The sequence below is a fragment of the Gymnodraco acuticeps genome, unplaced genomic scaffold, assembly GCF_902827175.1.
Source record: "Gymnodraco acuticeps unplaced genomic scaffold, fGymAcu1.1, whole genome shotgun sequence".
Classification (NCBI taxonomy): Eukaryota; Metazoa; Chordata; class Actinopteri; order Perciformes; family Bathydraconidae; genus Gymnodraco; species Gymnodraco acuticeps.
The window spans coordinates 2,774,376-2,794,154 of NW_022989985.1; the positions used below are offsets into that span (position 1 = coordinate 2,774,376).

General features: G+C 43.1%; 1 protein-coding gene across 1 annotated transcript in view; it reads right to left on the reverse strand.

Moving 5' to 3' along the window:
• The window catches only part of hmcn2 (hemicentin 2), a 49,582-nt gene that overhangs the window by 3,077 nt on the left and 26,726 nt on the right, over nt 1–19,779 (reverse strand). The window contains 50 exon segments of the mRNA XM_034212511.1: nt 279–404; nt 976–1,095; nt 1,317–1,451; nt 1,765–1,884; nt 1,979–2,038; nt 2,139–2,379; nt 2,494–2,615; nt 3,440–3,577; nt 4,571–4,723; nt 5,028–5,198; nt 5,427–5,508; nt 6,113–6,303; nt 6,393–6,527; nt 6,708–6,921; nt 7,018–7,208; nt 7,303–7,572; nt 7,716–7,850; nt 8,152–8,286; nt 8,405–8,512; nt 8,612–8,776; nt 8,859–8,980; nt 9,083–9,239; nt 9,368–9,495; nt 9,864–10,008; nt 10,128–10,269; nt 10,376–10,512; nt 11,185–11,266; nt 11,928–12,118; nt 12,209–12,487; nt 12,888–12,988; nt 13,097–13,185; nt 13,188–13,229; nt 13,231–13,295; nt 13,384–13,508; nt 14,087–14,246; nt 14,360–14,503; nt 14,589–14,720; nt 14,796–14,877; nt 15,257–15,453; nt 15,655–15,768; nt 15,882–16,043; nt 16,164–16,260; nt 16,352–16,539; nt 16,630–16,743; nt 16,850–17,065; nt 17,211–17,361; nt 18,301–18,443; nt 18,519–18,797; nt 19,258–19,415; nt 19,501–19,627. Coding sequence (XP_034068402.1) covers nt 279–404; nt 976–1,095; nt 1,317–1,451; nt 1,765–1,884; nt 1,979–2,038; nt 2,139–2,379; nt 2,494–2,615; nt 3,440–3,577; nt 4,571–4,723; nt 5,028–5,198; nt 5,427–5,508; nt 6,113–6,303; nt 6,393–6,527; nt 6,708–6,921; nt 7,018–7,208; nt 7,303–7,572; nt 7,716–7,850; nt 8,152–8,286; nt 8,405–8,512; nt 8,612–8,776; nt 8,859–8,980; nt 9,083–9,239; nt 9,368–9,495; nt 9,864–10,008; nt 10,128–10,269; nt 10,376–10,512; nt 11,185–11,266; nt 11,928–12,118; nt 12,209–12,487; nt 12,888–12,988; nt 13,097–13,185; nt 13,188–13,229; nt 13,231–13,295; nt 13,384–13,508; nt 14,087–14,246; nt 14,360–14,503; nt 14,589–14,720; nt 14,796–14,877; nt 15,257–15,453; nt 15,655–15,768; nt 15,882–16,043; nt 16,164–16,260; nt 16,352–16,539; nt 16,630–16,743; nt 16,850–17,065; nt 17,211–17,361; nt 18,301–18,443; nt 18,519–18,797; nt 19,258–19,415; nt 19,501–19,627 — 7,281 coding nt within the window.

The following is a 19,779-nucleotide window of genomic DNA, read 5'->3' on the forward strand; positions in this document are numbered from 1 at the left end:
AAGCAATCCTGTAAAATCTGACCTGGTGTTACACAACATACAATGCAACAGAGGTCTGCAGAATCTGTCAATACTCTATCACCAGCAGTTATGTTGGCTTCCATTGATTGTACTTTTGCCAACAAGATCACATTATTTGACCCGTTGTTCATACTCCAAATTCATCAGTTATTTTTCTCCATGAGCTCAGAGCATGAATGAATTGATGCCGTGTCACTGAACTGAAGAAAACATGCTACATTTAGAAATATCAAAGATCAAATATAATTGCCACTGACCCATGCAGGCTCCATTTTCTGATTTGGTCATGCCAGCTGTGCAGCTGTCGAAACACTGGTATCCTCCCTCTGTGTTACGGCAGTCCTTGTTACCCGGACAAACATTTCTCATGCACTCATTGATGTCTGTAAAAAAGCAACCATTACATCAGATCCGTTAGTCATCATATTAAAACCTGACTTTATTTGACACAAGTAGGGCTCTCACAATATCAGATTTTCACTACACAATTGTCAAGGACAAAAGGATTCATGTTGCATTGCGATACCTAGAGAACATTTGAAATGCCATTATGATCGAGCCAAATTCATGTTAAGCCTTGATGATTTTTGTGTATGTTTTGTTTCTTTGCTAGGAAATTAACTACAGTTAGAATACAAGTGTAAGGAGAGAGTCTGAAATGATAACTGTCCATCCCTGGAGGCTCCAAAATAAATGTTTTCACCACTTTTGCAAAAAGTAATTTCAACAGTCTCGAAATCCTAAAAATAAATGTTTTGTCTACTGTAGTTATTTGTATATATACTGCATTGATATCATAATGTATGGACTATTAACACTGCATCAGATTTTTATTTTAAACATGGTTAATGTCCATAATGGTATATCCCAACAGCCCTACTTTACACTTCTTAATTCCCATGACTTTCTAAGCTGTCGATAACTGCGAACTCCCACTGAGTTAATACAACTGACCAATGCAGCGATGTCCTGACAGCTGGTATCCTTGGTGACAGATGCAGCGGAAGGAGCCCAGAGTGTTGAGACACTGATGCTGGCACGGGGAGAGAGAAGACTCCTGGCACTCATCCACATCTGAAACACACAATCGACACATCTGGCTTTATACATCTACAGTACTGCCCACACCAGTATACTGTATGTATAAACTGTATGGTAAGCGATGATAGTTTTCCTAGGGAATTATTGCAGGAACAAATATAAATGGATTAAACAAAGAGAGGAAGCATGCACAACTACGGTAGGGGATAAGTTGTTATGAAATGTTGTGCAGACAGTGATTAGCAGTGACTTGCCTTCACAGCTGGTTCCTGTGATGCTGGGCTTAAATCCTGGTCCGCACTTGGCCTGGCAGCGATATGTGCCCACTGTGTTGACACACTGCTGGTTGTAGTGGCACATGTGTGAGCCCTGGGAACACTCATCAATATCTGGTATAAAGTGAAACACAAGTTATTTTAATTTTTTTTTTTTTTTTTTTTTTTAAATTGTATACCCTGTTTATCTAGGCCCTTTTTGTTTGTTTTATGTATATATGTCACACTGTGGGACTGCGGGAAACGATATCTCGAGATTTCTGGATGTATAACACATGTAGTAATTTTGACAATAAAGCTGACTTTGACTTTGACTTTGAAGTTAGTGCTGAGGAGAACATTAATATGATTATTTTTCATTTGCTTAACTAGGATATTAGCAATTCTAATCTAGTAATTAATCACTAAACTTGTTTTTTTGTCTTACCCTGGCATGTGTTGGTCTCTGTGGAGATGGTGAAGCCGGAAGGACAGGAACAGGAGAATCCTCCCATGATGTTGCTACATGAGTGAGAGCAGGGGGACTGGAGATCACACTCATCTTCATCTAATAAGGACACATTGAATCATTAAAAGAAACAGGGACAGGGACATATGTTCAAGATAAAGCAGGTTTAAAAAAAGAGAAGAAAACAGCATACCAGCACAGTAGGAGGCCGTGTCAAGAGTGAAACCTTTAGGGCATGTGTCTTCAAACCCGTCTGCAAACAGAAAAGTTTGGTTCATAGATGTTTTATTCAGATCCAGTATTTCATGTGATGTAAAGATAGGTTTTAAATCAATGTAATTTCCCCCTTTGACCTGGTGTGAGAAGGCTGGCAGTGATGTGGAAGTCCAGAGAGAGAGTAAACATGTTGTAGACGCTGTTGGTCCCGGAGACCTTGAGCAGCTGGAGCAGAGGGCCCTGGCGCTCCTCCTGGCCCTCATAAATAATGGTGTGATTGCAGCGCAGCACCATGGGCTTTCCTGCTCTCTGGTGGGTCTGCGATGACCACGAGTACAGCTGCCCCTGGCCCGTCTGCAAATATGACTCATCGAACTCCTGCGGGACACAAAATAAATACGGTGAGGGAAATGGAAGAGGGTATATCAACAAATTCTCTAGTGAGATGTTTGAGAACTGTAAATAAACACCGTAATGACAACAGTGACTCACTTGTAGGCTCAGGTGAGATGATGTTAATGAAGGAGGCACAAATCCATTAATTACAATGTCGATTAGTAAAACTCCCTCAGAATCCACACCTCTGGCAACATGGGTCAAACGAAGGACTTCCCCTGTGTGAAGGGATTCAAAAACAGTCAAATGACAACTCATCTACAAACACAGGAGAGTATGGTGAAACAGTTGATCACGGCCTTGATGTGTAAACTCAGGAATGTCAGAGGAAGTGAGTGGCACCATCTGCTGGTTGTTGTTTAAACTACAAAATAACATTTGAGGGCATCTGGTCGCAGATAAAAAGTAAGCATTAATGCGTAGGATATACATCAACAAAGCCTGCATCATTTTGAATCCAATCGAAACAGATGGGTTTAGAAATTGGCCATGCTACTTAAAAAAAATATATACATTACCATAAAGACAACAACAACTACTAAACTGTACAACAAATCACCTCTGGCCAGAAGAGAACTCTCTGCTCCATAGCCTCTCTTAATAACTGGACTTAAAATTCCCACTGGACATTTTACGTTCATATTATATTTAATATTGAATAATCCATTCTTGCACAATAATATCCTGCATTATATTTGTTACTGGAGATTTGTATGTATGTGTATATATATATATATTTTTTTTTTTTCTTTTAATTATTTTAACTTTTTAATTTTGTAAAGCTATTTTATTTCTTATTTCTATTTCTGAAATATATTGGACTGTTTATTTCTGTGCCTTAGTTTCTCTTATGCACATTGCCTTGTGCTTTATTATGCTGCTGCAACGCAAACATTTCTGAAATTGGGATCAATAAAGTATCTATCTATCAACAGCTATGTACGAATGACAATAAAAGCCTTGAATCTTGAAAAAACTTAAAATTGGCTAACATTTATTATTAAAGTGCATGCTTGTAAAAGTGATTAAGGGCAGTGCTTACCAGTCTCAAACTCCATCTGAGACTCCTGTCTGAACTGCCCCTCAGTTAAGGAGTAGCCGTTTCTGGCAGCTCCGCTCTGCTGCACAGTGGTCCAGTAGATGGGAGCGAACGCAGACACCAGCACCCGCAACAAGGGACCTACAAGGAAACAGAATGAGCTCATGGCATCTTACACAACCACTGAAATACAGAGAGCCCACAGTACACATGCATGAGGACCACATCATAAACATCAGCTCTCCTGATTTCACCTCAAAAAGTGAACAGAACATACTCAGATCAGCTTTTCCCTGAAACTAAGGCCATTCATCAACAGAGTAAATGAACAGGATATTTCTTCACGAGAAATTAGTATAAAGAAATCCATTTAAGGTTGCATTTTAAAGTCTTAAATCTTAAAATGTTGTCTTTTAAAGGTCCACTATTATACTGTTGTTCATCAATATATTATAGGTCTCAGATATATACAAAACATGTCCCTGAAGTGTTTGGCTCCAAATATCAAACAGATCATGCATTGCAGCAGCCCATAATCCCCTCTGTTTCAGCCCTGTTTCAAAAGTGCTGATTCTCTGTCTGTTACTTTAGATGAAAATAAGGAGCCACTCCCCACCCCCCTCTGAGAGATATTTGGTTAAAAAGAACACAATGGTGCTCTAGGAGGAGATTCAGATGATAAGGTGTGGGGGGGGGGGGGGGGGGGGTTACCTTGGTTGGTGATTGGCTAATATTTACACAACCTAAAAAATCGTTATGACATCATAAAGTGGCAAAAATCTGATCAGCTCATTTTCAGACAGGTTTTTAAATAAATGGATCAGGACAAAAAGTGAGAGACTCATTTTTCCTGAAACTTTCAGAATCTCTTTACACAGAGGGGACACATGTTTATGTATAAAATATATGAAAAAGTGGATTTTGCATAATAGGTGACCTTTAAGCTTGTTACACCCATACTGTGCCATAAACGTTTTGGAGTTTATAATCCACCGCATTTTGTTTATACATGTGTTTCCAACCTGTGACTGTTGTTTATACACTATTGTCCAAAGACTGATGTGCAACAATGAGCGCTAAAGTGTTTCAGACACCTTTCTCTCCAGACGTGTGTTATATTGTGCGATCACTCACCCACACTAGGCGGGATGTTGTCCAGGCGGGCCTGCAGAGAGCTGCTCCCCTCTACCTCATTGTCGGTGATGTTGGCCTCCAGGAAGGACACACCAAACTCTCTCTCATTCACCATGCCTATCAGGCTGCCTCTGGTCCTTCGAGGAGACTCTCCTTTAAACATAAAAAACACATGTAATTATATCATTGGTAACTATTCATAACATATTTTAATTTCAGACTTTGACATGATTTATTAAATGCCCAAACAAACACTATAAAAATACCCAAAGCTCACAGTCGCACATTTCTTGTGTGTATATTTAAAATGTATAATAAACAGTTTATTGATGCACACAGCTTGACCAATATATGAGATAATATCTGTTAAAACTTGCAATGTGGTATGAATCCAAAATAATGAGAATATGAACTACTGTCTAAAGTAAAGGAAGACAAACAAAAAATAAATTCAGACCTGGACAGAGACCGGCTTGACATTTCCTAGAGTCGATACTGGGATCGCTGCAGGACCGGCCACCGTTAACTGGTTCTGGGTTGTTGCATAATCTGATTCGTTCTTGGAAGCCTTGTCCACAGGTGCTGCTACATGGACCCCATTCCTCCCAGTTGGAGTAGCCTCCATTTACTTTTTGTAGAAAGAAGAGAAGACAATAACCAACAGGCTTTTAGAAAAGTTTTATTAGAGGTAGGAAATTCAATTCAGTAAAAAGAGACACTATTAAATGTGCAGTACAGTAGATTGAGCCAATATCTGACAAAGATAAGATGAAAACCAAATGCAAAAGTAGTGGTGGTATGAAAGAAACTGCTTTTACTGCCGGGACAATGTGTGTAGTTTTTGCGGAGAACTCACTCTGAACCTTGAGAGAAATGGTCCTCTCAGCTGTTCCAGCTTCACTCTCAGCCACACACTGGTACTCCCCTTCGTCAGCAGCCTGTAGATAAAACAGGAGGAGAGTTTGGCTAAATTGACAAACTGAGGATCAATTTCCCTCTGATGGTTCCACTAACGTCCAGGACAAAACTGTTTGTTAGATCACATATAGTTTCAGGGTGAAAGAAAGCTGGCATTTTCTACGGGGCAGTTGAGACCATTGAATTATTTTTCATAATAAATATTATTGGACCAGAGAGAGGACATTTCACATTAGAGGGCTCCATGGGAAGGACAGTCATCTGTCTGAGAAAGTCTCAACTGCAGGCTGTGGAGTTAGAGATATAACAAGGTTACAGGCCAAGGGGAGAAGAGCAGAGTCTGGGAACATCCAGCTCTCTGTTCATCTCCTCCCTCTGTTGCTAATGCTGTTAGCCTCTCTGACTGTGCTGATTCTGATTTCAGGACAATCGCTCCCTGTTCTTACATCCAAGGGGACTGCCTGGGCAGGATAAATACTGCTACATTGATTTTCAAGTTACAATTTATGTAAATAGTTTGCTCAAGGGCGCTTACTCATTCAAACCTAGTTTAATAATACTAAGTGAGAATTGCTCTTAAATAATGGAAATACAGGACAAATATAAAGGGAACTCTGTATTTACAGTGATGCTGTAAATGACCAAGGATCCGTTGTGCAGCGCTTGCATTCGGATGGAGCGGAGCAGTGGTTTGTCATCCCGGAGCCAGTGGAGGACCGGGCTGGGGTCTCCGTGGACGGGACAGTCGAGCATAGCAGAGCCCCCCTGGACGACCGTCTGAGACATGTGGGCTTCACCCTTCAATACCGGAGGCTCTGGAGAGACATGTTTATAAGATAATCAAGGTGATTTCAGTATCTTCAGAAGGTAAAATAGATAGTCGAAATGTTGACAGGAAGCTCACCTCTGATGCGGACGAATGAGAGCGCTCGGATGGAGCCCACACTGTTCTCTGCTATGCACACGTAGGTCCCAGCTTCACTCATGGTCACATTCTCAATTATCAAGGAGCCCCTGCCAGCATCGTCTACAGTGGCACCTAAAACATGCATAACATGGTTAAATGTTAACTTAAAATCACTGTATTAGAGGAACTAACATTGGTTGCAATTCATGTTACTTAAATCAACAGATGCTGCCATCCTAATTTGGTTTGTTACTACATTGTAATACTTTGTGTAGGTAGTGCTGTGCAGCTCACTTTAAAGGAAGAGAATACCTGTGTAAGGACTGTTGTTGACGGTCCAGGAGATGACAGGTGATGGTGTTCCCTGAGCGTGGCAGGACAAGGCCAGACTCTGCCCTTTGTTCAGGGTTACATCACCCGGCAGCTCCTTGAAGGCGGGCCTCATGTTGACGGACAGACGGATGTCTTGTTTTGCAGAGCCTGCTGCATTAGTGGCTACGCATGTAAACACTCCAGCATCCCCTGACTGTGTGTAGGAGGAAATCAGAATTGATTTATATGCTCAGAAATAGACAAAAATATGGTTTACAAAGCATTGAGGAATATTGCTCGTTTGGCTAACCTTGGCCCTCTCGATGATCAGCTCTCCTGATCGCAGGACAGTGAATTTGCCTGGAAGTCTAGGCACAATGGCACCATCCTTCTTCCATGTCACTTTGGGCTCTGGAGACCCCTGAGCAGCACAGGGCAGCAGTGCCTGAAATCCTTGAATGACTGACAGGTCTGTCTGTGCAGGAGGAATCATGGGCGGGACTGAAAAGCAACACATTTTTTTATTAATATAGCTATTAAACATAAACCTGCCATTTTCAGTCTTGACATGTTTTAAATGGCACTCTTAACTCACCTTGTATAATCAGCCTCATGTCCTGGCTGGCTCTGCCAGCCAGGTTTTTGGCAGTACATGTGTACAGGCCTGCGTCACTGCGCTGGGTAGAAATAATTGCCAAGGTTCCATTGGCAAAGATGTGGATATGAGCGCCGTCAACCATAGGCCGCCTCTCCTTATGCCAAGAAACCTCAGGCTGAGGCTGCCCATCAGCAACACACTCCAGACTGACTGGCTGGCCGAGCACTGCAGTGTACTCCACACGAGGCACACTCAGCACAGGGGGGACTGGAGGAACATTACATTAAAAAAATTAATTTATACTCTTTCAAAATAGTTTTTCTTTTGTAATAAGTATCAACCAGTTTGACTTTGATGATAACGATAGAGAAACCAGAATTTTCTTCCAATATGTAAAGATAGAAAGTTACCTTGAAGGACTAGTTTGGTCCGGCCCACAGCGACACCAGCTTCGTTCTTTGCCAGACACTGGTATGCCCCCGCATCACCAAGTGTGACACGAGAAAACTTCAGAGCTCCATTCGAGAGCAGAGCAAGCCTGTGACCTGTAATCAAGAATACAGTAACATCACATGAGCGTGAACATCAGACCAGTTTCTATGACCTCCAGTGGGGTTACTGTAGATATATCTGACTGATGGGCAGTATTGCTTCTGTCTACTCTTTAAACAATAAAAGTATTTGTAATTTTCTCAGTCGTGGACCTCAATAAATCAATGGAATTTTGGAAAAACAACAATACAGGTTGCTTCAATATCAAATTTTGTATTTTAGTGAATGATACCAAATTCCCATTTTACCATACATTAAACTGTGTTTATATAATGAGTGTTGTATTTCGTTTACCTGCTGCTATGGGGACTCCCTCTCTCTGCCAGGTGATGGACGGTCTGGGGAAGCCTTGAACCTCACAGGGCAGAACGGTCCCATGATGCAACACCACTTGTACTTCTTCTGCCATTGGCCTGATCTCTGGGGGCTCTTAAGTGCATGGAAAAAATATTCCTTGTTTTATATACATATACTGTATTTACATGTTTCACCATATGTGCTCCAATGGATATTTTGACAGCAACATGCAGCCGGTCTGACAGCCTACCTTGCACAGAGAGAGTGATGTGTTTGTGAGCCACTCCAGCTGGGTTGCGTGCTGAGCATGTGTACCTGCCAGCATGGCTCCGCACAGCAGAAACAATCTCCAAAACTCCTGCATTTAAATGAGGAAAGAAATATGTCTTGTTTATGAGCCAAGAAGAAATTCCTTGCCCTCTGGCGTTATCATTAGGATTAGGACATGTTGTCGTACCAGTGGGAAGCACCCGATAACTTCCTCCGCGGGCACCCAGTTTGGCTCCACCCTTGGTCCAGGTGACAGTGGGCTGAGGACGTCCTTGTACTTGACATGGCAACACCACCGGGGACATTTTCACAGCCGTAACTGTCGTGACATCATCTTCAATAGATGGTGGGACTAAAACAGCAAATTAATTTATTAAAAAGTCTGAAATGACTTATCTATTGTCTGCTTAATGTACAGAACTGAAAAACAATACCTCTCAGGATGACCTCAATGACCTTGCGCTCCTCCCCAACATCATTCACAGCGGTGCACTCAAAGTAACCCTCATCCTCAGTGGTCGGTGTCAAAAGAACCAGGGACCCAGAGGACAGTAACCTGGAAGCAGTTAGGTCATATTTTAGGCTTAATAGCTGTTTTTCTGTTGTATGTATGCATGTTGTTGACTCAAAGGGAGTACAACCCTAACTTTGTCTTTACCTGTATGCACCAGGCTGCTGGCTGATATCGAGTGGAGTGCCGTTCCTCTTCCAGGATACTTCAGGTGGGGGTGTACCTGTGGTCTCACAGCTTAGCACAGCTCGCACCCCTTCGGTCACCGTCACATTGAAGGGACCTGAACTGATGGACGGACCCACTGATAGGAGAAGAGAGGAGTTTCACATGTTAAAATATATCCTAAAAAGTATTTTAACATGACATTGCACTGTAAAAGAATGTATGCATTATGATAAAATTGCTGGACAATAGTTGTTGCTTTATTACCAAACACTCGTAGATCCAGACCCCGGTGATCTGAGCCAGCCTGGTTAGACACAGTGCAGTAGTATCGACCAGCATCACTCAACTGAACCCCATGTACACGCAATGAGCCCTCTGATAACACGGTGTACCTGAAACAAATACACATATAAAATATCAATAAGTATACCAAAGTGTGTAGCTGTGTTTTTGGTACATGCCAGGCTCTTAAAACCTATTAAAAGTAAGATTCAAGCAGTTTTAAGGTACGTAAATCAAACATGTTAAATGGTAACTGAAAATGCAATAGCAACAAATAAAGTTAACATAATTCCTTTATAGACAGACCAATGATTATATATAACATTAGGTTAGGCTGAAGCATCTTTTTCAAGGAGTATATTCAAATTCAAGAATATTCCTTACCTTGCAAACATCACAGGTAAAAAAAAAGTCAAAACACTGAACCCATGGAAAAGTGATATATAACAAGGACAGATTGCAAAAAGTAAGGACCTACTTATTGTTATCTTTAGTTATAGGGAAGCCATCTTTCCTCCACATGACCGTAGCTGAAGAGTCTCCTTCAACTTCACAAGGTAAAACTGCATCCTGGCCAACATGTGCAGTCACTTCTGAGCTGCTCTTCTTTATAACTGGCGGTACTGGAGAAATAAAAGTGACACAACACATTAATGAGTTAGGTAAATTACATTAAAATTATGGTAAAATACATTTTGAAAAGGTGTATTTATATCAGCTCTCTGTTTACAGGCGGACTTACAGAGAATCTCCACCGTGAAAAACAGACTGGTGCTTCCTGCTATGTTGGTGACCACACAGCTGTAATGGCCGCTATCCTCTGGCCTCACTTCCTGTATCTCCAGGTACTGACCCCCAGCCAGCCGCTGTATACGACTGCCCAACTGATGTATACCAGGGGGAGGTAGGGGAGAGAGACAGTGTGTTAGAGGAGTAGGGGTTGGTTTTTTCATTCAGTAGCCTACCTGTTTGTTGTTTTAGAAAGTGTACCTGCAGTTTGGCCTCATCCTTGTACCACTCTATTTCTGGAGCGGGGTCACTGTTAGCCAGGCACTCTAAGGTCAGATGTCCATTAACCGGCACTGTTAACGTCCTCACATCACCAGAGCCAACGAGGGTCGGGGGGACTGAAACACAACCACTGGTTATTAAGAGGTGGATTACAGAAAGTTTCCAGTGAACAATGCCTGAAGTACTGCTCTGAAATAAGGACACGCTATGTAAGAACATGTGGAACGGATCAACTCAGAAGGTAGATCAGGGGCCAGATGTCAACCTCACGTGTTTGCACTAAAATAAAAACATGCTTAGTTTTCCCTAGCACAACATTCATAAAGAAGGGTGTGCTGTGAGAATGTGTTTCATCACACATGATTTACTGTCAGTTGATCTGGTTATGTCAAAAATAATCTAAAGAAATGCGTAACTATTGGGAATTTGGGAATTTCATTTCAGTAGCTTAATATGTCTCCCCAGCATTATGCGTTAAAACATATTTTCATTCCAGCATGAATACAACGGTAGGACAAACTGTGAAATGGGAGAAGAATGCTGCACAATCTACCATAAATCACACTTATCATAACATACACTAAAAATGCTCTTATCCTGTTTATACCTCATCTTGAGTGAATTACTGCATTGCATTAGCCAGAAAGGGCTAATGAGTGCAAACACCGTTTATTACTCCAGAATGTACACAGAACTTTATCCATCAAGTCCCTGGTGTGATTAAGTCAAGAGAGTTTAAGTATTATATATTTCTTCCTAGTTAAACATCAGGGCGCAGCTTGTGTCACCTTGGACTTGGACCCAGTGGTTCTTTCCATCCTCTCCAGCTGGGCTGCTGGCCAAGCAGGTGTACAGACCTGCATCCTCCACCTTTAAAGAGACAACATTAATCAACAGGAGTGGTTCTCGCATGACATTGCCTCAACTTCCTGTTGATTTATTTCAGGTACGTTGGGGACGTTTTCACTGTTTAAACTATCTATTAAAGGATTGAGTTACAATCAAGGCTATTATTTTGGTTCTTGTATGAAATATTAAAGCTGCAACGACATGATAAAGGTTTTTGTTAGTTAAAGAAGATTAACTTTTTTTCCAATACCTTAGTACGTCTCTAAATAAATCTACTGTATGCATGTTTTTACTATGGATTCTTGACTACTTGATCATTAACTTAGCAATATGATCAGATATTTTCTATTTCAGAAACGGGTTTATTGCCAGGTAGGTTCACACATACGAGGCATTTGACTTGATGTTATGGTGCATACATAAGAATCTATTATAAAACAATAAGGACACTGTAATAAAATATAGTTAAATAGCAATAAAATAAAGCAGTAATTTACAGCTAAATGGAATGCAATGAGTTACAGAATATAAAATATGAAATATGAAATAAGAATATGTGCAGTAAGCAGTATTTGAACATTATGTGCATTAATGTAATGCATATAGAGTCTACGTTGTGTCAGTGGGGGGACCGGGCCTTGTTTAAGAGGCTGGTAGCGGAGAGAAAAAATGTGTTATCCACCTGAACTTTGCTAATCCTGATAAAATGTCCATCCTGCTGAACAATGTCACGTCCTTCCAATGATAGGCCATCTTTGAGCCAGCTGAGGGTGGGAGGGGGGGCTCCCACAGCAGAGCACTCCAGCTCCAGTGGACTGTCCACTGCGATGGTCAGCTCTTCTGGAGAGCTGGAGCTGGTTATCTTTGGAGGCTCTGGAGTAGAAAAAGAAGAAGGTTTTTGCTTAACTGTTCACAGAGTTCACACTGACTTTAATTTGAATATACAGATTGTGTTGGTATTACCGTGCACAGTGAGGTTGAAGCTCTTTGTGCTGCTTCCTGCCTGGTTACTGGCCACACAGCTGTAAAGACCCGCATCTGCAGGCGCTACATCAGGCAGATGCAGCCGTGTCTCCTGTCCGTCCAGCAGCAGGTTGCGGTGAAGGGACAGCGGCTGGCCGTCCTTCATCCAGGTCAGCGTCGGAGGGGGAACGCCCCGTGCTTCACAGGTTAACGTCACCAGAGATCCTTGGACTACTGTGATAGGCTCCACTGGTTCAACATGATCCACACCAGGTGGCACTGCAGACCACACACACACACACACACACACACACACACACACGACACACACACACACACACAACACACACACACACACAACACACACACCCACACACACACACACACACAACACAGCACACACACACACACACACACACACACACACACAGCACACACCACACACACACACAACACACACACACACACACACACACACACACACACACACAGCACACACACACACACACACACACACACACACACAAACACACCACACACACACAAAAACACACACAATCACACAACACACACACACACACACACACACACACACACACCTGCATTTAAACCCTCCAGATCCAAAAATCAGTTCAAGGTCCAAATACTGCAGGTGAGTGGGGTTTTGTTATGACTGTACCTTGGACCTTGACATCTAGCTGAGCTCGTGCAAGACCAGCGCGGATGCGAGCCATGCATGTGTAGAGTCCAGCGTCAGTGACAGGCTGTACCGGAGAAATCCTTTTCATAAAGAGAGGGGAACAGTTTGCATGAGCTTCATTTATAAAACATGTAATCTATTTCCGAGCGTGATGATGTTTGTTGTCAGAAAACTTTGTCTAAACTGACTCTCAGACACAGAGTCAGGAGTCAGCAGATAGGAGGCTGTGAACGAGGAGAGAGGAGCAGGCGGGCGGCCGGTTCTTCAGCCAGCTGATTCTTGAGGTGGAGGGTTTCCTGCTGTCTGACACTCCAGAGTCACAAACACTGTCCTGTGGTGACTGCACCTCTCTGGGCACAGCGCTCTCACCAGAGATGGATGGTGGGACTGTGACAAGTCAAGCCATATCAAATGAAAACAAATCCCTCAGAAACTTAAACACTTTCACAAATAAAGATAACATTTTCAAACTGACCTAGCACAAAGAGGGTGTAGATCTTGCTCTCCTGTCCAGCAGGGCTGACAGCCAAACAGGTATATGTCCCAGAATCCTCGGGACTCAGTCTCAGTAAAGTTAGCGTGCTGCCATCAGGGGTCACACTGCAAGGTTACAAATACACATTGTGGTTTTTTTCAGCTGTTTCTTGCTTGAAATATGTATGGCTCTTGATGTTTCCTGCTAGTTACTTAATCCATTTAACTGAGTGAACTATCTCACCTCTGAACCTCACAATTACTCTCCATCATCATTATTATCATCATCCCACGACTTTCTCACAGTCGCACACACACACACACACACACACACACACACACACACACACACACGGACGTTTGCTTTCTCTGGCTGATGCAGTTGCAATGACCGAAGAATCTGCCGACCAGCTGTAAGACAGCTGCTCTTACTGTTCCCCATGATGAAATTAAAGAAGGAACATAATGGCTCGATTTGTCTGTTCACACATCACTCTGTCATGCACATAATTGCTAAAGATGATTTGTATTATATTTTCAATCCATTAGAGAATGGTGTTGATCGATTTTTGTGCTGCTTGTTTAACTAATTCAGCAGCTTTCAGAGCAAAATGCATTCCATAATGGTTATTAATACTGTTTCTTCATATCACTCTGTGTGCATGTCAAGATCCGGCAATAAGTGGGAAGAGTGAATGACTTACGAAATATGACGAGCATCTGATCCCTCTAAAGTCACTCCGTCCTTCAGCCAGCTGAGACGTGGTGTTGGGATTCCTGTTGCTCTGCACTCCAGGGTGAGCTCCTCTCCCATGGGTGCACTCACATCAGATGGATGTTCAAAGTCCAGGATGGTAGGCGATACTGAGTAGGACAAATATTACAGCTAAATGCCACTGATAGCAATTCTTCTAGGAGTGAGACGTATCATTTTCTAGGGCGATAGTGTCTAATTTTCCTCTAATGTTCTAGTTTACCCTGCACCGTGAGTGTGTAGTCTTTCTGTGTGTGTCCGCCTCCGTTCTTGGCCACGCAGGTGTATGTTCCAGCATGAGACAGAGTGAGAGGCCCCAGCTCCAGCCTGTTCCCTCGCACGGACCACTGCCACTGCAGACTGCTCTCTGGAGAGCAAACACATTCACGTTAACTAGCTTTCACACATCACACATAGCATTCCCATTCCCCTATCATTGCCTCCCTTCATACCAATAGGAGTTCCATCCTTGAGCCATGTGATGCTGGGCACAGGGACCCCCGAGGCCTCACACAGCAGAGACACATGGGAGCCCAGCGTGTAATTTAGGGACTCGGAGAGAGGCCCGTCCAGGACAGGTGGAACTGTGGACACATATTGTTAAATAAAAACACTTCCTTTGGTTAAAAGTGTTACTTTGAGAACAAAGGTATTCTCACCATGAACGTTCAGTCTGAAAGTTCTATCCACCTGTCCGGCCACATTGGATACTCTGCAGGTGTAGGTGCCACCATCTGCTATCTAGGACCCAAACAAAAAAGTTATTAAAAAGGAGGGAGAAATTTGAGCACAGGCTTTAGGCTAATAATTGACTTTGCTACTTCCTGCTATGCTAGCTGGTGCAATCGTTATGAATGATGTAAATTAAGAACAGACACTCGAGAGCTGCATCTTGTCACATTTGCAATCATGTCTCCAGTTTATCTTGTCTGTTGTGTATTTCTTTGTGCAATGATTGTTTGAAAGCTACAAATGTACGCCCTAAAAATGTAATATGTTAGCGTGTAATGTCTGGAATTCATTTTGAGCCCTGTCAAAACCACTTGGAGTCCTTAAAATACTTTAGGTTTTGTTTGCAGCCTCAAGCGAATGACGTAAAAAATGAAAAATAAATCCTGACCTGAACTCCTATGATCTCCAGCTGCTGAGGATCCATCTTCAGTCCGTTCCCCGCGGCCAGTTGCAGCCCGTTCTTGTACCATGTGACCTCAGGCGCAGGAACACCATGTGCTTCACATCTCAGGGTGACCGAGGATCCAACTTGCCAGGGGATCGAGTCAGACTCCGCATCTTGGCGGGGCTTCAGGGTGGGCAGGACTGATGGTGTGCACATAAAGACAGGGCCATGATCTCATTTTGATTCATTCAGAATCGCTGATGATTCACTTCTGAACTGTCCTCGGTCACAGCTGGCTTGCGGTAAACAGATTTGTTCAGCCTAGACAGTGTTTTGAGATTTAATCATCTGTATAATGTAGCTGAACTGTGCAGATGGGTCACCATGTGTGTGTTGCTCACCGTAAACACTGAGGAGTATGCTCTTCTGGTCCTGGCCTGCCGAGTTGGTGGCTGTGCATACATACTGCCCAGCATCTTCTAGCCTTGCTCGGGGCAACTGCAGCATCTGGCCGCCTATAATATAAATATAGAATTATATGAAATGTAATATATGGGCCATTATTAGATTCAAAAACAGGAAATGTCCTGACATGAGAATAATTGTAGTGCTGTGGCCGAGGTCTGACCTGGTAGGATACGGATGCCATTGCTGAATTGGAGGACCTGCCCGTCTCTGGTCCAGGTGATCTCAGGAGCAGGGTACGATTGGACGTCACAAAGCAATGACACCATGTGGCCCTCGATCACACTAACATCCTCTTCTTTAAGGCCAATTATTCTTGGAGGCACTGAAAGAGATAAAACTGTTGTGTTGTACACTTAAAGGGCAGAAAATAATGTCCATTATAAAATACCTGCGGGAAATGTAATAGGGTTAATGCTAAAGCTGAGTTATGGACGTTTCTTACCTTGCACTGTCAGACTGAAGAGCTTCTCAACTGTTCCAACCTTGTTCTCGGCTAGACACAAATACCCAGCCATGTCTGAGACCTGGACACTGAGGAGCTGAAAGATGGGATAGAAGTGTTATTCCTCAAAGGTCACAGCTGATTCTACTTACATGCTGGTGCTTGTCTAAAAGCCGACAATGACTCACCTGGAGTTTGGATCCATCCTCACTGATGTGGTGCTGAGAGTCAGCGTGCAGCGGCTGCCCGTCTCTCAGCCAGGAGATCACAGGAGCCGGGTGTCCCGTCACGTCGCAGTGGAGGACCACAGAGCTGTTCACCACCGCTCCCATCTCCTCCATAAACTCCTCTGATACCCCCATGATCACAGGAGGGACTGAGACAGAACACACAACAGACATCCCCTTTAAAAAAACACATTTTCCGCATATTTTTCAATGTACAGTTATTGTGTTGTGTTGCTTACCAAGGATCTCCAGCTCAAAGTGCATGTGGTCCTCTCCGGCCTCATTAACAGCCAGACATGTATACTTTCCTGCATCTTCTTTCTGCACTCGAGTGATTTGTAGCACCTGTCCACCTAAAAAACAACAAAAAAACACCATAAATATATGAAGCCCCAAACGTCCTACATAACCACACTGCTGCTTTTTACAGAAATCACACAGGATTGAGTTCCCTCTGACCTGGCAGCAGTACCACTCCATCAGCAGAGGTGAGTTTCTGTCCATCTTTGTACCAGCTGAGCTTGGGAGGGGGGATGGCGTTACTCTCACAGGTCAGGCTGATCGTATGGCCCAGCACAACCTCCTTCTTCTCCACCATGTCCTCATTATCGTCACCCTCGTGTCCCAGACCCCAGGCTGCTTCTCTGTTAGCCACCCGGTGGAAAATTGGGGGAACTGGCAAGACAAGAGCAGTTCTGGTCACTTTCTATCATTTATAATGCCAACATATCACCAACTAAAGTGTAGCTTGACCAACAGTGTGTAATAAGAAGCTGGCATTTTAATTGTAATTAAATACCACATATTTAACCAAACGTACCCTGAATGGTGACATGAAAGTCTCTCTTGTCTTCTCCTGCAGAGTTGGTGACCACACAGGTGTATTGCCCTTCATGGGACAGCATGGCATTTTCTATTTGGAGGGTGTAGCCACTCTCCTTAATGCCAGCATGTAGGTTTCCAGTCAGCAACTAAACACAAATAAAATACATTCAATGGTTAAGTCAAGTTGGAATATTTCCCCTAGCCATATGTGGAAAATCCATAAACGGGAACACCAGTGATTTCATAAATCATGATCTGTTTACAGGCTTTGGGAGTACGACCAAATACATTTCTTCTAGCATGTTTGTGAGCCAAGTTTTGAAACATAATACAGGGAATAAAAAGATAATTTATCAGTTTCTGCTGCAGTAATATCTTTCAGTTAAGGTAGTGGGTTTCAAGGGTGAGATATAATACATACTCTACAACTGACTAGAAACACATTTGGCAGGTGTTTTAAATGCCTGGCTTTTAATCCACAATTTTTCAGCCTGTATTGAGTTTTACAAAACAGAAAAACGCCTCCAGCCTCATTCCACCTAATCCTCTCTGCGTTTTGCTGCTCCCTGTTGGGGTCTCTTCAGAACATTGACAGAAGCCCACATGCATGCTAAACAGTAGATATTTCACACACATACAGAAATCAAGCTTCACATTAAAATACTGAAAAACACACAAGGCACAGCAGTATTATAATGTTTTACATCAGGGTATTTAATCCCTGGTTTTCTTCTTCTACATCTTTGCTACAATTAGTTTACTCATAGCACACAGACTGAGGAGTAATAATAAATTATATTTCTATAGCGCTTTTCTTGAACCCAAAGACGCTTTACATTTGGGAGGGAGGGTAGACAAACAAAACAAAAACAAAACAAAAAAGAAACAAAACAAAACAGAAAAGCAGTCAGGAGGAAGTTGGTTGGGGGGGGGCTTAGAGTAGAGGTGGCTTGTGCAAGAGGATGTAAAATATGTAAAGGCTGTTGCAATGCCTACTTCTTGCCAGTAGAGGCTGATAGAGGTCACATTTTAAGCACATGTTGGTGTTTTTTAAGAGATGCAGAGCTTGTAGGCATGACACCAACCTGTCCGTCTTTGAACCAGTTAACCTTGGGTTCAGGGAAACCTTTGGTCAGGCAGGATAGAATAAAACTCCCGTTGATCCGTACTTTCTCTTCCTGACGCCCAAACTTCAAGGATGTAGAGTCGCCTTCTATCTGTGGTGGGACTGATGACAGGTGGGGAAATCGTTAAAGTTTTCTCTTATCCTATTTAATGTGAAAGCGGCGTAGATGTCTCTTACCCAGAACACTGAGAGAGTAATGTTTGGTGGCGGTGCCGGCTGGATTTGTGGCCCTGCAGGTGTAGAGGCCGGTGCTGTCCCCCCGAGCTGAGCCCAGCCGCAGCGCCTGCCCGCCCTGGGTGTAGGTCGCCTGGGGACTGGACACGATGGGCTGGTTGTCCTTCAGCCAGGTGATGCTGGGCGTGGGTGAGCCCTCGACATCACAGGGGAGGACTTTGGGGAAACCCAGCACTACTGACACCTCCGAGGTCTCACTGGGACCCTTGATGCGGGGGGGAGCTGGAGAGAAAGGTTAGCAAAATGTTAATGTTTAACAGCTAGTAAGAGTTTTACTGGCCCATAGCCCATGCTAAATAGGTCCTCAGGGAATTGGCCTGTTGTAGGAGGAGACCCTTAAAACAGAAATGCAGTGTGTGATTCTTATGGCAATTACACCACTGTTCTTTAGGTGACACAAAATCCCTGGATCACTGCATAAAGTGATTAGGTCTGAGCTAATAGACCAGGCCAAGTTGAGTCAATTCATACACCTGAATACGTTAGGTCAACATATTATTTAAATATTAAGTTCAGTAGTTTTCTTTTTCAAAACAACACTGCTACCACAGCACTTGTCATCAACTCAACTCATTCTCCTGGTAATTTTTGAACAATTGTATGTCTTCTTTGTTACATTTCTTTAGAGTATTAGTTGAATTTCTGCTGGTGTGGTGTTGTGTGTCTTAGATAAAGTAAAGACCTTGCACTGTGAGTCTGAACTGCCGCATCTGAGTCCCTGCGTTGTTACTGGCCAGACACTGGTAAAGCCCCTGGTCCCTCAGTCTGACCGACTTCACCTTCAACACTTGGCCATCTTCCAGAAACTCCACATGAGGGTCTCCATCGCGGGACAGAACCCTTGAGAGAAGAATGAATCATAATCAATGCCATGGACGTGTTTTGCTGAATGTCACATCAACATATTGTTAGAAGCGATGCTTACTCTCCGTCGCGGCTCCATTCTACTCTCGGTGGTGGTTGTCCACTTACGCGACACTGAAACTCCACCTCCTGATCCAGAACCACAGTTAACTCCTGCAGCCTGGAAGTTCCTGAGATCGCTGGCGGGGCTGTACACATACACCAGAAATAAATCGGTTATTACATGTTTTGAAGTTTGTATGAGACCTAAGGGAAAATCACTTCAATTTCAAAATCGCTGTACTTTAGAGAGATGTAGAACTAAAAGTTAATGAGGTCATTTGCATTGACTTTTACACTT